The 14,081-nt window shown below is 42.2% G+C and overlaps 1 protein-coding gene and 1 long non-coding RNA gene across 2 annotated transcripts in view; one reads left to right on the top strand and one right to left on the bottom strand.

Annotated features, from left to right (window-relative positions):
- The window catches only part of LOC143981955 (uromodulin-like), a 34,032-nt gene extending 22,468 nt beyond the window's left edge, over positions 1–11,564 (bottom strand). The window contains exons 1-3 of the mRNA XM_077480235.1: positions 11,419–11,564; positions 11,108–11,204; positions 5,690–5,740 (exon numbers count right to left, since the gene is read on the bottom strand). Coding sequence (XP_077336361.1) covers positions 5,690–5,740; positions 11,108–11,180 — 124 coding nt within the window. The 5' untranslated portion in view covers positions 11,181–11,204; positions 11,419–11,564. The remainder of the gene's footprint in view (positions 1–5,689; positions 5,741–11,107; positions 11,205–11,418) is intronic.
- LOC143981956 (uncharacterized) lies at positions 6,360–13,491 on the top strand. Its single transcript, XR_013274386.1, has 2 exons — positions 6,360–6,445; positions 11,940–13,491. It is a non-coding gene; the product is annotated as an uncharacterized LOC143981956 (long non-coding RNA).
- Positions 13,492–14,081: the final 590 nt, after the last annotated feature.

Raw genomic sequence — 14,081 nt, forward strand, 5'->3', positions numbered from 1 at the left:
TTGTACCTCAATGGACTAAGGCAATGCACCTACATAGTAGTACACTGCAATCAGGGCCGGTGCTACCACTAGGCAAACTAGATAGCTGCCTAGGGCGCTCTGCTGCCTAGGGCGCCCTACCACTGGTTTTCCTATTCTCTTCTCTCTGCAGCAAGCAACTAAGTCTCAGCATCAGCAGGCAGCCGCCGCTCAGTTTGCACATAGTGTCAGAGGCGCAGCAGTGGCAGAGGACTGTGTCTGTGTCCCGAATGAATGGAAGCAAGCAAACATTCATTGATGGGTGCTGGTGAGGCTGCATTTGATGGGTGCTCGTGAGGCTGCATTTGATGGGTGCTTCATTATAAAGATGGAGGTTTAAATGGGCAGGGAAAATGGGTGGAGGTTGGCAGGGGTGGCAAAATGAGGTTTTGCCTAGGGTGTCAAAAATCCTTGCACCAACCCTGACTGCAATGCATTGTAGTGTATATTAAGAAACAGGGTCATGTGAAATTTTAAGCATGTTAGGGTGTGGCAAGCTGTCTGTCTCTGACAAATAGATAAAAATCCCAATAGTTTACAATATATGGGTCAGGAAGAGATTGTGAAAGAGATTTCACAAGATCTTTCAAAATATTTTCCTTGACTGGTGTATGGCTGATAAAAAGTCTTACCACCTACTACTACCATCCCTCTTCTTGGCCAAAGCAATTCCATTTGAAAGAAACATGCGACACCCTCTGGATTTTAAATGGCCGTAGCGGCCCCTTTATTAACAACCATAACAATTTTTCTATAAAACATATTCAATTTTATAACCCAACTTAACTGACTATGTCTCAGGTTGATGAAGGAAGGTATCTCTATTGCATCGGCTGTACCACCACCACCTCAGCATCAAACTTTTATAATTTTTTTGCCCAATGCAGCCCGATAACCGTTAGCCCATTATTTCCATGATAGAGAAGGTACCCATACCAAGATGGGCCCAACCCGTTCCACACCACATACTGTATTCCTTCCACCATTCCAACCTCCAAGAACCCAAAACCCCTGCCATAGATGCCCACTAGTGAAGCCTCATGCATGGGCGACCTGCCACAGCCTTAAGGCCCACTGAAGCCCCTCTTGAAAGCCCAAGAACCACATGTCTATGCCCACTGCTGACAGGTGTACCCCGTCACCCCTCAAATACAGCCCATTGTTTCCCTCCAACTCCAGCCGAACAACCAGCCCACCATTGTGTACCACAAATTTTGCCACTGCTTTATTGACCTTGATCCTGGCCTTGTTAATCCGATCAACCGACCGGGCCCCCCTCCCAGCTGCCCTGCCGAAGATATCCGACCAGACTAGGACAGGGTCTGGAAAGGCTGACTGCAAGTGGAGAAAATCCCACTTGACACCCTGAATAAGCTCTCTGGAAGTCCTAACACTTAAGCCATTGCCATGCAGTAGCAGCACATCGAGAGGCCTGTCCATAATGGCGTACTGCTGAATTTCCTTCTGAATCAATCTGGTTATGGTGGCAAAACAAGATCCCACAAATGACTGGGGCATGGGATTCCAAGCTGCTCCACCCCCCAAGCCAACCAACAGAATTAGTTTCACTGTAGGCGAGAGCCCATCAGCCACCTCATTCTCAACCCCCGGGACATGAACAGTAAACACAAAAACATTCAATTGCAAACACAACAACACCAAATGATGCAGCAAGTGAACCACAGGCAAAGAGGAAGCCGACAATGAGTTAATGGCATGCACCACTCCCAAATTGTCACAGTGAAAGCGGAAACCCGCTGATTCCTAAATTCCAACCCCTAGAGCTCTATGGCCAGCAATATGAGACAGGATCGATTCTCCGATAGTGCATGTCAAATGACGGCTTTTAATAGGTAAAAACAAAGCAATATGGGGAATAGAGTATCTTGCCCAAAGTGTTTTTCCAATACGGACTTCTACTGGGGCTTCCCCATATTGCTTTTATCACATTTGATTTTTTTTACACGTTTTTTGTACATTGGTTTTCAACTATTAAAAGCCATCTTTTGACCTGCACTATCGGAGCCCCCCCCCCTTTTTTTTCTTTTTTATGTGTACCGATGCAAGTGCTGCTGAGCTTCACTATTTGGTTCCAGCACCCTCATTAGGGTTAGTTTTGGTCATTCATTTGCCATCACTGGAGTTCCTGTCCTGGTACTGCCTGCAGTATCCATTATATCCATGGTCGATACTGTGTGAAGTTGGAGTAAGGCCAATCCGGGAATTTCCTGACATCAGATATACAGTCATCGTGGACCTGTCCCATGGATGCATTCATGCTTGATTGACTTGTTGTCTTATGATAGTCGAGTCCAACATCTCTGATAAGCGTATATGAACCTTGATGACTTATTTTGAAGACGCCTGCAGTTTGATGACTCTCGGGGCTGTGTGACATCCTGTGTATTCACCTACGTATCTAGATGGACATTTGGTGTTTCATTTACCTCTATATGGACTTTTTCTCACTTATTTTTTGTTTGATTAATCTCACTCACAAGTTTGCACTGTTTACATGTTTGGTTTAGCGCTACATATTCACCACTATTACTGATTTGAATTTTTGTCACATTCTGTGTAGCTGCTTTTTCCTTGATTCAGTTTTAGTTTATAGGAAAGGCGCAATAATTGTTTGTATTTCACATGTTGTAACGTGGCCAGCAATATGAGACAGGAACGATTCTTCCGGAGGGCCCAATACCAAGAAATCGTCCAAATAGTGTAAAATAGATCCAAGGCCCGATAAGTCCTTGATGACCCATTCGAGAAAAGAACTGAACATCTCAAAATATGAACAGGAAATGGTGCAACCCATCGGCAAACATTGGTAAACAAAATAATCCCCTTCCCAAAGGCATCCCAACAGGCAAACACTGTCTGGGTGGACCGGCAATAGGCAAAAAGCTGATTCAATATCAGTTTTCGCCATCACGCCCCCCCAACCAAACCTTTGTACCCACCGCACCGCTTCATCAAATGATGCGTATGAGACAGTAACACAGGGAGGGAACTATTGCATCATCCACCGACCCCCTCTCGGGTGGGAAAGGTGGTGGATAAGGCAAAACGAATGGCTCTCTCTTGGGGACTACCCCCAATGGTGAAACCACCAGGTTTGACATCGGCGGAACAGAGAAGGGGCCTGCCATCCTTCCCAATGCCACCTCCTTCCGCAGTTTCTGAGAAACCACATTGGGGTGAACATAAGCCGACTTCAAGTTAGCCAAAACAGGGGAGACACTGGCCAGTGAACTCGGAATCTGAAAGCCCTCCCTAAAACCCATCCACAAAGTTCTCGTAGCCACCCAATGCGGATACCTACTTAGGCACTGTGCCATTTTTTCCACCCCCACTGGTGTGTTTCCTCTTTCCAGTGTCAGCCGTCCTCTTTCCTTTTTTGAAGCACTTGGCCAAGGAATGGGAACCGCCGAACCCAGAGCACTCGTGTCGGAAACAGCAGGAACCCCCAAATCTGAAGGTGCCCTCATTAAACTGCTAGCAGAATCCCTTGTGCTTTGTGGCAGATGGTGAAAAAGTACAGGCATCCACCGCCCCCCCCCCCCCCCCTAGAAGGGGGGACGGAGCGACCCTAACCTGTGTCATGAGCTTCATCCACAAGCCAATGTCTTTCTTATCCCATCGCAAGGATGGTCTCATTGCCAGAACTGCTCATTGTAACTGCTCGTTTTAACGCAGCCATGCTTCGCCCCCATAGACCCGCTGTGCCTCACTGATGGAGTCCAAATAGCAGAACAACACTGAACAATTCTCCAGTGCCTTTTCCCCTATGACTCTAGCCAATATATTGAATGCCTGTAGCCAATTGGTGAATGTCCATGGAATAAGTCTATAGCGATGCTTCTCCTCTTCCTCTTTTTTGCTCTCATCCAGTTTAACCTTGTCCAGGTAACATTTTTCCAGCGGTAGCAGCGAAAAGATCTCCATGTAGCCCCCTTTCCAAATCTTCTCCCTAATCTCCCCTTTCAAATGATATTCCAAGGGGCTCTCGTAGCACACATAAACTAAGCCAGCCGGAATCCAATAACGACTCCCCAGGGTGGAAACCGTAGTCTTACTCACCTGCGAGGACCCTGCCGACAGGGAGGACTGTGTCCAAGCCATCCGATGAGGTGGGTGGCTGCGAAGCCACCTAAACCACTGGCGGCAGCAAAGGCAGTGACACGGTGGGCGGATGTCCCCCCCCCCCCCCCCCCCGCCGCCGTCCAAGCCGAAACTGGGAAGACTAAGTGGGTTTCCGCCACAGATCCCCTCCCTAACAGATCACTTCAGCCAGATACCAATGCCATCAGCAAACAGGGCAGTAAGACCTCCCCAGATGGAGACAGACAAAGACACAGGACTCACAGGCACAGATACAGAAACATTAAGGGACTTACCAGGCTGCCTTGGCGAATACATCCGTGTAGCTGCACCTCCCTGATCCCTCTGGACCACAGCTGCCGTAACTTCTTCTGCCTCTGAGTCTGATAGCTCTCCCTCCAACCACTGATCCCCCTGCATGGCAGAGGACACTGACGAGATGGAAGGGACCCTGTGAATTATGTCATCAGCTGGCTCCCGGTGTCCCACCGAGCACTCTGCGGCCTGCACCTGCCACCTCATGATGCGATCATTGCAGTCACCTGCAGCACCACCGCTTCCCCCATCAGTGGCCATGGCCGTCCAGGAGGAGGAGCTCACGCCAACAGCTGCTGTCCATCCTCACCGCGCCGTGGGTGGGGGAAGGCCCCGTCTAGCCACCGGGTCCTAATCCCCAGATGTATAAGGCCTGAAGGGGGATGGAGATGGCACCCTCTGAGCCGGGTCCCGCTGATGTTGGGGATTCCTCCCAGGTCCAAAATTGGGCTCACTGTGTGGCGGCTCACCCTAGTGGTAGAATCTGGGCAGAAGCGCGCAGGAGACCGATACCTCCTCGCACGTGGAGAAGCAGGGGCAGGAGTGACAGGGCCCTGCCCCGACCCCTGAAGCACAAAAGCAAGCTGGGAATTAGGCCACTGAGGCACATTTGCCAGGACTGCTGAGCGCAGCTGTGCCAGAAGTTTTTCAATGTCCTCCATCATAAGCAGCTGAAAGAGGGGGGGGGGGGGGCTGTACCTGCTGCCTTCTTGCCTGTCCCCTTACTGACCTATGCCACCCTTTGACCAACCCAGTCTGCAGGCCGAACCCCTGCCATTCCCCTAACCAATCCGTAAGACCCTCTTATTTAAAGCTAACTGACAATAACCCCAGTGCAGACTGACCAGCACCCCCAGTCATTCGGGCCCTCCTCCTAAGTTGTCCTTTTGCTTCGGGCCTATTTTTTCTCAGCAAAGACCTGCAATGTCTGCTGTTGAAGAATATTCAAACCTATTTGTGTATATGTATCGACTGCTGCAATCCAGAGGACGAACCCCAATATGGCAGCATTCAGAACAAGTATAGGTGCAATGAGCTGTGGACATTTTTATCTTCCCACTGCTATAATGCTGCTTTAAACCATATTTTGCCACCATCAGACCAGTGAAAGGTGCTATTGATTACCACATTGCACACACTGCTCTTTGAACTATATAAACCAGTTAGTGTATAAAAACCTTATATATACATATATATATATATATACATATCAAATACATAATACGAAATAATCCTATAATTAAACAATACATACTCTTTAGATTACAAAGTGACCCTGAATCAGCTCTGTTACTGATAGCATACCCTGCAAAAAAAAAAAAAAAAGAACAAATATTATAATGGGGAAACATTTCAATCTCCTAATTAATTGCAGCCCCTTAATGTGTTATGCAGCACTTATCATAGAAATTAGGGTGTTGCTAGATCCTGGAACACAGGATCTGTGCCCCAGGTCTATTACTATACTTTGTTGCCATTTTTGCTAGTATAATAAACATACTTTAATTTTTTCCCAACTTTTTTTTGTCTTTTTAATATATCTATTCCTACACCCCCACCAGTAACTGTTTTCTTTCACTGTTCTTTAGTTGTTGGGTAGACCATTTAGCCCCCGTTCACACCGGTGCGACTTGTCATGCGATTGAACGGGTCTAAATTGCATGACAAATGACACCCTATTGCTGGCAATGGAACTGTTCAAATCAGTGCAACGCCGACTTTTGCGTTGCCGCACCGATTTGAAAAGAAAGGTGCGATTTCAGGTACGACTTGCATAGACATCTGTGTATGAAGTCCCATTGACCTGTGGCTTCAAAATCCCATTCGTTGTGAGAGGTGGCTAAGTGAATAATATACTGTAAACTGGCATTTTTTCACAATTTATGTTGTACTAGGTTAATGTGTTTACCTATACTTTTTTTTAGATTAACAGCGCCTCTTGAGTAACATTGAGGTCATACATTCTATGCACACAAAGTAATCCTCTGCACCACTGGAAGCCAGAAGAAAGGTGAGTACAATATATAAACTGTGTGTGTGTTTATGTGTGTGTGTGTATATATATATACAGTGCCTTGCGAAAGTATTCGGCCCCCTTGAACTTTTCAACCTTTTGCCACATTTCAGGCTTCAAACATAAAGATATAAATTTTTTATTTTTTGTGAAGAATCACCAACAAGTGGGACACAATTGTGAAGTGGAATGAAATCTATTGGATTTTTTAAACTTTTTTAACTAATAAAAAAATGAAAAGTGGGGCGTGCAAAATTATTCGGCCCCCTTGCGTTAATACTTTGTAGAGCCACCTTTTGCTGCGATTACAGCTGAAAGTCGCTTGGGGTATGTCTCTATCAGTTTTGCACAGCGAGAGACTGAAATTCTTGCCCATTCTTCCTTGCAAAACAGCTCGAGCTCAGTGAGGTTGGATGGAGAGCGTTTGTGAACAGCAGTTTTCAGCTCTTTCCACAGATTCTCGATTGGATTCAGGTCTGGACTTTGACTTAGTCATTCTAACACCTGGATACGTTTATTTGTGAACCATTCCTTTGTAGATTTTGCTGTATGTTTGGGATCATTGTCTTGTTGGAAGATAAATCTCCGTCCCAGTTTCAGGTCTTTTGCAGACTCCAACAGGTTTTCATCCAGAATGGTCCTCTATTTGGCTGCATCCATCTTCCCCTCAATTTTAACCATCTTCCCTGTCCCTGCTGAAGAAAATCAGGCCCAAACCATGATGCTGCCACCACCATGTTTGACAGTGGGGATGGTGTGTTGAGGGTGATGAGCTGTGTTGCTTTTATGCCAAACATATCGTTTTGCATTATGGGCAAAAAGTTCGATTTTGGTTTCATCTGACCAGAGCACCTTCTTCCACATGTTTGGTGTGTCTCCCAGGTGGCTTGTGGCAAACTTTAGATGAGACTTTTTATGGATATCTTTGAGAAATGGCTTTCTTCTTGCCACTCACCCATAAAGGCCAGATTTGTGCAGTCTACGACTGATTGTTGTCCTATGGACAGACTCTCCCACCTCAGCTGTAGTTCTCTGCAGTTCATCCAGAGTGATCATGGGCCTCTTGGATGCATCTCTGATCAGTCTTCTCCTTGTCTGAGCTGAAAGTTTAGAGGGACGGCCAGGTCTTGGTAGATTTGCAGTGGTCTGATACTCCTTCCATTTCAAAATGATCGCTTGCACAGTGCTCCTTGGAATGTTTAAAGCTTGGGAAATCTTTTTGTATCCAAATCCGGCTTTAAACTTCTCCACAACAGTATTACGGACCTGCCTGGTGTGTTCCTTGGAATTCATGATGCTCTCTGCGCTTTCAACAGAACCCTGAGACTATCACAGAGCAGGTGCATTTATACAGAGACTTGATTACACACAGGTGGATTCTATTTATCACCATCAGTCATCTAGGACAACATTGGATCATTCAGAGATCCTCGCTGAACTTCTGGAGTGAGTTTGCTGCACTGAAAGTAAAGGGGCAGAATAATTTTGCACGCACCCCTTTTCAGTTTTTTATTTGCTAAAAAAGTTTAAATTATCCAATAGATTTCGTTCCACTTCATAATTGTGTCCCACTTGTTGGAGATTCTTCACAAAAAATTTAAATTTTATATCTTTAAGTTTGAAGCCTGAAATGTGGCAAAAGGTTGAAAAGTTCAAGGGGGCCGAATACTTTCGCAAGGCACTGTATATATATATATATATATATATATATATATATATATATATATATATATATATCTATATATCTATATAGATATATAGATATATATATATATATATATTCGACATGTATTAATTAAAAGCAAGTACCTGAAATTGTCCTGGTATTAGCCTATTACAGCACCTCTACAACAGGGCTCAAGTGTGAGTAAGAAGCAGTACAAGGAGGCAATCAATAAATGTGCAGAAAAGGACCATGTTGACAGGAGGGAAGTGCAGAGTGATAGACAGACGAGCTTATCACTGTGTTGCTTCTTCTTCCACTGTCCAGTCACAGTCTGGTATGAGTCTATGACAGCCTGGTCTCAGAGAAAGTGGGTTAAATGATGCTGAAAGTCAGACTGAGAACATCTATTGGCTCAAAACTATAACTGCATGTGACCCCCAACTTTGTGGAGAGAAAGGGGAAACAGTACTGAATACAATACCACCCACAGAATTCCTAAATTGGTAACAGACATGGTCAGATTGATTCTCATGTTCATGGTAGGTAGCCAGAGAAGGTGACATATCTGACAAACCACAGTACATTTTAAGATACATTTGAGAGAGTTAGAAGGAATGCAAAAACATCATAAACCTTACTTCAAAATTTAATTCGAACCCAGGGGAAATCATTTGGACCTTGGAAATCAATTCTGGCTATTATCAAGGCTAATAGGCATGGGATTATCAAACAAAGGGCATGGGAAACTAGACTGGGCCCTGGTGGACTTGAATCAACACAAGTGCAAACTTAAGGGTAGAGGTGCAACTTAGAGGGCACCACTGAAACACATTTACACAACAGTATGTTTGTATGTATGTAGCATAATTTGAATGTGTATGACATTTTATTTACTTTTGCATTGTTCTTGCCAGTAATAATTCAGGAGCAACCCAATCTGATTCATTATTAAACTAGGAAAAAATACTTTTACAAGTTGCTGTGGATCGGTGCCTGATTTCTTTAACTACTATAATACTGGACACTTTTACCCAATTCCTGCCCAGGCCAATTTTCACCTTTCAGCGCTGTCACATTTTGAATGACAATTACGTAGTCATGCAACACTGTATGCAAATGACATTTTTAGCATTTTTGTTTCACACAAATAGAGCTTTCCTGTGGTGGTATTTAATCACCATGGGGTTTTATTTATTTATTTATTTTTACCAAATAAAGTAAAAAAGACTGACCATTTTGAAAAAAAAAAACCCAAAAAACTATTTTCTTCTTTTCTGATATAACATTTTGGAAAATGGTATGTGATACTGTGCCACGGAGTATATAAAAAAATGGAAGATAAAAATAAATGTAGATAAATTTAAGAGATAAAAATAAATAAATATTCTAGAATGGAATTGCTGCCTCTACAAATTACTACCACCAGAAAGTGGAGCACAGGAAATTAATAGAATGCTGTAGGTAAAGGTGTGTTGTTTACTAGGTGATATACTTAATGTAAATATTTTGAAACCGAGTGCAGGAAATTAAAGACTGTAGCAAAAATCCCTTGATGGGATCCTAATATAAAGTAATAAAGAATTATCCGAGGTGGAAAAAATGAATGAATAATAAATATGAAAAACAAAAGCTACTGTGTTACACCCTCTGTCGGGTTTGTGAAAGCGTAGCAAAAGAAAAATTGGATGTTGATGTGCTAGAAACTACCACCAAAAACAATTAAAAAGAATTAAAAAGAAAATGGAAATAAATAATAATTTTTAAAGAAGATGGGAGAAATAATTGTTTAAAAATCAATGTGAACTGCATGTTAAAATGTGTTATACCCTCTGCGTCCAAGAATCAGAGGTGTATCATATGTGTTATTGACTAGAAAAAAATTATTGTGACACCTGCTATTGACATGTAGTGAAATTGTGGTGGCTCATAACATTTTTCAAATAAACCTTTCTTCATAAATGTAGGGCAAAATATATACTGCTACATTTCTTTGGGGAAAAATAACCCAAATCACTTTATAGTATTGTGTCTGGTTGAAAGTTACACAAACTATAGTGTATATATGTATATATATATATATATACAAATCGGATCCCTTTTTGGAAAGTAGACAGTCCAAAGTATTTAGTGAGAGGCATGTAAAGAAAGAATACCCATTCATCAAGGCCCATGACAATAATCAAAGTCACAGCACATTTACACAGCTTTTTCATATCTAGTATAAATCGCTTTTAAATAAATCACAGGGCTATTTTGACTTATACCATAAAGTCAAGCCTTCTAAAATCTTTAATGTGGTGTCTTTATAGAATGATATAGCGCTTTACCGCTGTTATAGCGGCACTATTCGGCCGCTAGTGGGATCTTTTAACTCCTGCTAGCAGCCAAAGAAAGGGTTAATAGCGCCCATGTTGCCGAAGCGCTTTGCAGGCATTTCAGCAGCGCTGCCCATTCATTTCGATGATTTCAAAGATGCTGCTTTTAGGACTCTTTTTCCCTTCCTGCAAGTGCACTGCCCCAGTGTGAAAGCACTCAGGCTTTCACACTGGGAGGCTTGAGAGGCACTTTTCAAGTGCTATTTTTAGCGCTAAAACGCCTGAAAAGCACGAAAGGGGTCTTATGTTGCACCCTAAAAATCGATGCAACATGAAACATGTTGCCAAAAGATGGGGTTCTCCTGTAAACCTAAAAGTGCTTTATTTACCACTCCCCTTCCTTTATACTGTCTTTTCAAGGTACAAATGTCATCATTTAGAGGCTGAATTAAAAGTTTAGTAAAGTAAAACATTTTAGTTATTAAAACAGTAGATAAAGGTTCATACAACAGATCAAAGCAAGGACAAATAGGGAGGAAAGTGGGACAGAGGGATTTGGTTCAAAATGAAGAACAGTCCCTCCAAATGAGGGACCAATAGGAGCTATGGTATAAACTGACTGCACTTCTTTACAGTAGTGGATCTTTAAACATTAACCATATTAAAAGGTTAGCTTACCTCCTTCTAATTGAAATGAGTCTGTGAAGGTGGCTGATAGAAGCAGCACAATAGTTACTACAAATGTCTGCATCCTGTCTGTATCGTATTCATACAACTGAAAATGACCAAAAAAAATAATAATCAACATTTTCATAATTTGATTGGAATGAGGCTGAAAAGATGGCGATAGAAGCACCACAAAATTTACTAAAATGTCTGCATCCCATAATTATCTTATTCATGCAACTGAAAATGATAAAAAAAAAAAAGAAAAGATTTTTCATAATTTGATCAGTTGGCTTCTAGAACAAAAAGCTGATAATACTTACTTTAAGATATGATGGCACACACACACTACTCAAGGATTGGCTTTCCTCTGCACCTCTATTGTCCTTATATAGAGGATAGAGTAGGCAATACAACTGTCTTTATTGCTCTTTTGCTACAGCTATTAAAATATATCATATGCTCATTCACAGCCATGGAATAAAACAATGCACAGCACAATTAGTTGTAAAGAAACCTAGAAAAAACAATTTCAGCTACAATAAAATTGAAACTAAGCATTCTTATTGGCTCAGCAGGCAAATATTTAACTTTTAGGGTAGAGCAGAGAAGATTATGTCCTTTTTATTCAGCTGAAATTACTTATAATATTCACTTCAACTGTGTTTCAGTAATATAATCTGTTCATGTGATGGCAAATTGAGGGTCATCAAAAAAGTTTTAGTAGTTTAGGAGTCATCAACCTTGGATAAAAACAGAACACCAAACATATTTTGTGATTTAATTAAACAATACAAAGTTCTTGTGTATAATGATATGCAACTGCAAATGTTCTTTTTTTAAGCAACTGGAGCTGTGATCATGCTTTAAAGGAAACTTGTTCTGAGAGAAACACATTCAACGGGTTTACTCGTACCATCAAGCTTTAATCCCTTAAGACCCGAGACATCAATTATCTAACCCCATCTTGAACTCTGGACTTTTAAAAAAACTTGGACACTTAGGAAGCTTTTGCTCGGGACCTACTACATGATGCTAAATTAATCAAGTGGGGACCCTCAAGCCACCACATGATAGTTAACCAGAGTGGCAGAACCCAATTATTTCAACCATCAGAATCCCAACAGCTCCATATTGTTTGTCCCATTCTTCTCCACTTGTAGGATCTCCTCGAGATCTCCTTCTCACAAGAGAGCATATCAGCTGGATGGCACCTGGTTAAACAAAGCTTCCTTTACTAATTACAACATTTCCTATATACAGATTTTTTCAGTATTCAATAATGATCCATCACAGGTAAGGCGTCTTTCAAATAGCTACACTAGGAGAAACTCAGCATCAATCAAAATTGGTACAAATTACTTTTATGGTCCAATTGCTCTATATTCCTGGATATCGCTGAGAACTCAATCCCTGCTCCATAAGGGGAGCAATCACACCAAAGCCAACAACCAACTAAATACAATCTTTTTGTCTGACAGCTGGGATTGGACATACATTTAAAGGATCCTATACCCTTCTACAATGGTGTATCTCACCATGCTGCTCCCCTGTTTGGTCCAAATTTTACATGTTGGGAGTGGGGCCAAAATCTGAATTTTTAGGAACGTTTGGCCATATCCCATAATGCAACCTACAACAGCAGTGGGACTTGGGACATTTAGCATTGGTATTACTACTTGCTAAATGTGACTTCCATCTCATGCTGTTTGTAAGGGAGCTGGCAGCGACCAGGGATACACTACATCCACGCCTAGTCACTCAGCTGTCAGCGGGGGACTCTAACTAACAGCTTAATGTAAACAAAGTAGTGGGAAGGGTCGCTGACACATAAAAAGACCTCCAAAATACTAGTTCCTTTTGGGTTTGATATGAATTTTAAGAATGTGCCTTATGCAAAAATCAAACACAAAATGACCCCCCCCCCCCCAAATCCAGTATTAGACCCTCATCTGAGCATGCAGCCTGGTTGGCCAGAAAAGACCCTCCCTGAACTATACTGCTCCTTATGCCCATGGGGATGGTACCCAGCCAGGGAAGAACCTTCTAGCAAAGCACCTTGTCACTATATTGACGAGGACAAGAGCCGTGGGCAAGAGTCTGCATGCAGGGGGCTTATCAAAATTTGGAAAACTCTTTAAAAATAAGGGTGCCGTAGACATCTTTTACCCGTTAGCCTTAATAGTTGTCAGGATTGATTTGAAAGATTTAGCCCCCTTTGACCTCAGTGGGGTTTGGATTTACATTCAAAACATGTGAGCTGTTGAATGAACCTACTGCTAACAAAAACCCAGGTACTTTCAGCTCATCCCTAGCTAGGATCAAAGCATTTGCTGTCTGTCTATATTCTGTGCAGAGAAAGATGTTTAATAAAAGTTTCAGTTTTTGAAAAATGATCCTTTTGTTATGAAGTATATGAATAATAATATGATAAGATTCTACTATTATTTTTGTAATTAAGGAGTATTTTGTGAGTACAAGGAATCTGAATACCTTCCACCACAGCTGATTTCTTGCCTCCTCCTCTGTTTATGTCCTGGTCAGCTTAAATCTGCAGGCTTTTCCCAGATTTTGTGGCACTACCCATGGATAGAGAATACTCACACTCTTTCTCCCTCTCCCTGTCTATCTCCTACTTTGTCCTGAGGTTTGTGTGTGTTTGGGAGACTGTAAATTGTGGCATAGTAAGTATTTTGTAGTACAAGGACTGTAGCCTAGGCGGGCAGTATACTGCATACAGCAACTAGGAACAGGTTCTTTTTTATCAACCCTACTTTAAGCTACTACCACTGTAAGGCACAATCTTGCCATTCTTACTACAGCAAGCTATCCATGCCACACGACTTGTTTTCGGATTCTATTCCATGATGTGCCAGGTCTTTGATAATACTAGTCATGTGATCAAAAGTAGGATTTTTTTTTTCAATTTGTAGAAAATACAGAGGTGAATTTGGATGATTTTTTCTATCATGGGGAGAAAATGTGA

Source organism: Lithobates pipiens, unplaced genomic scaffold, assembly GCF_037356315.1.
Source record: "Lithobates pipiens isolate NorthernLeopardFrog02 unplaced genomic scaffold, aLitPip1_a1.2 Scaffold_16, whole genome shotgun sequence".
NCBI lineage: Eukaryota > Metazoa > Chordata > Amphibia > Anura > Ranidae > Lithobates > Lithobates pipiens.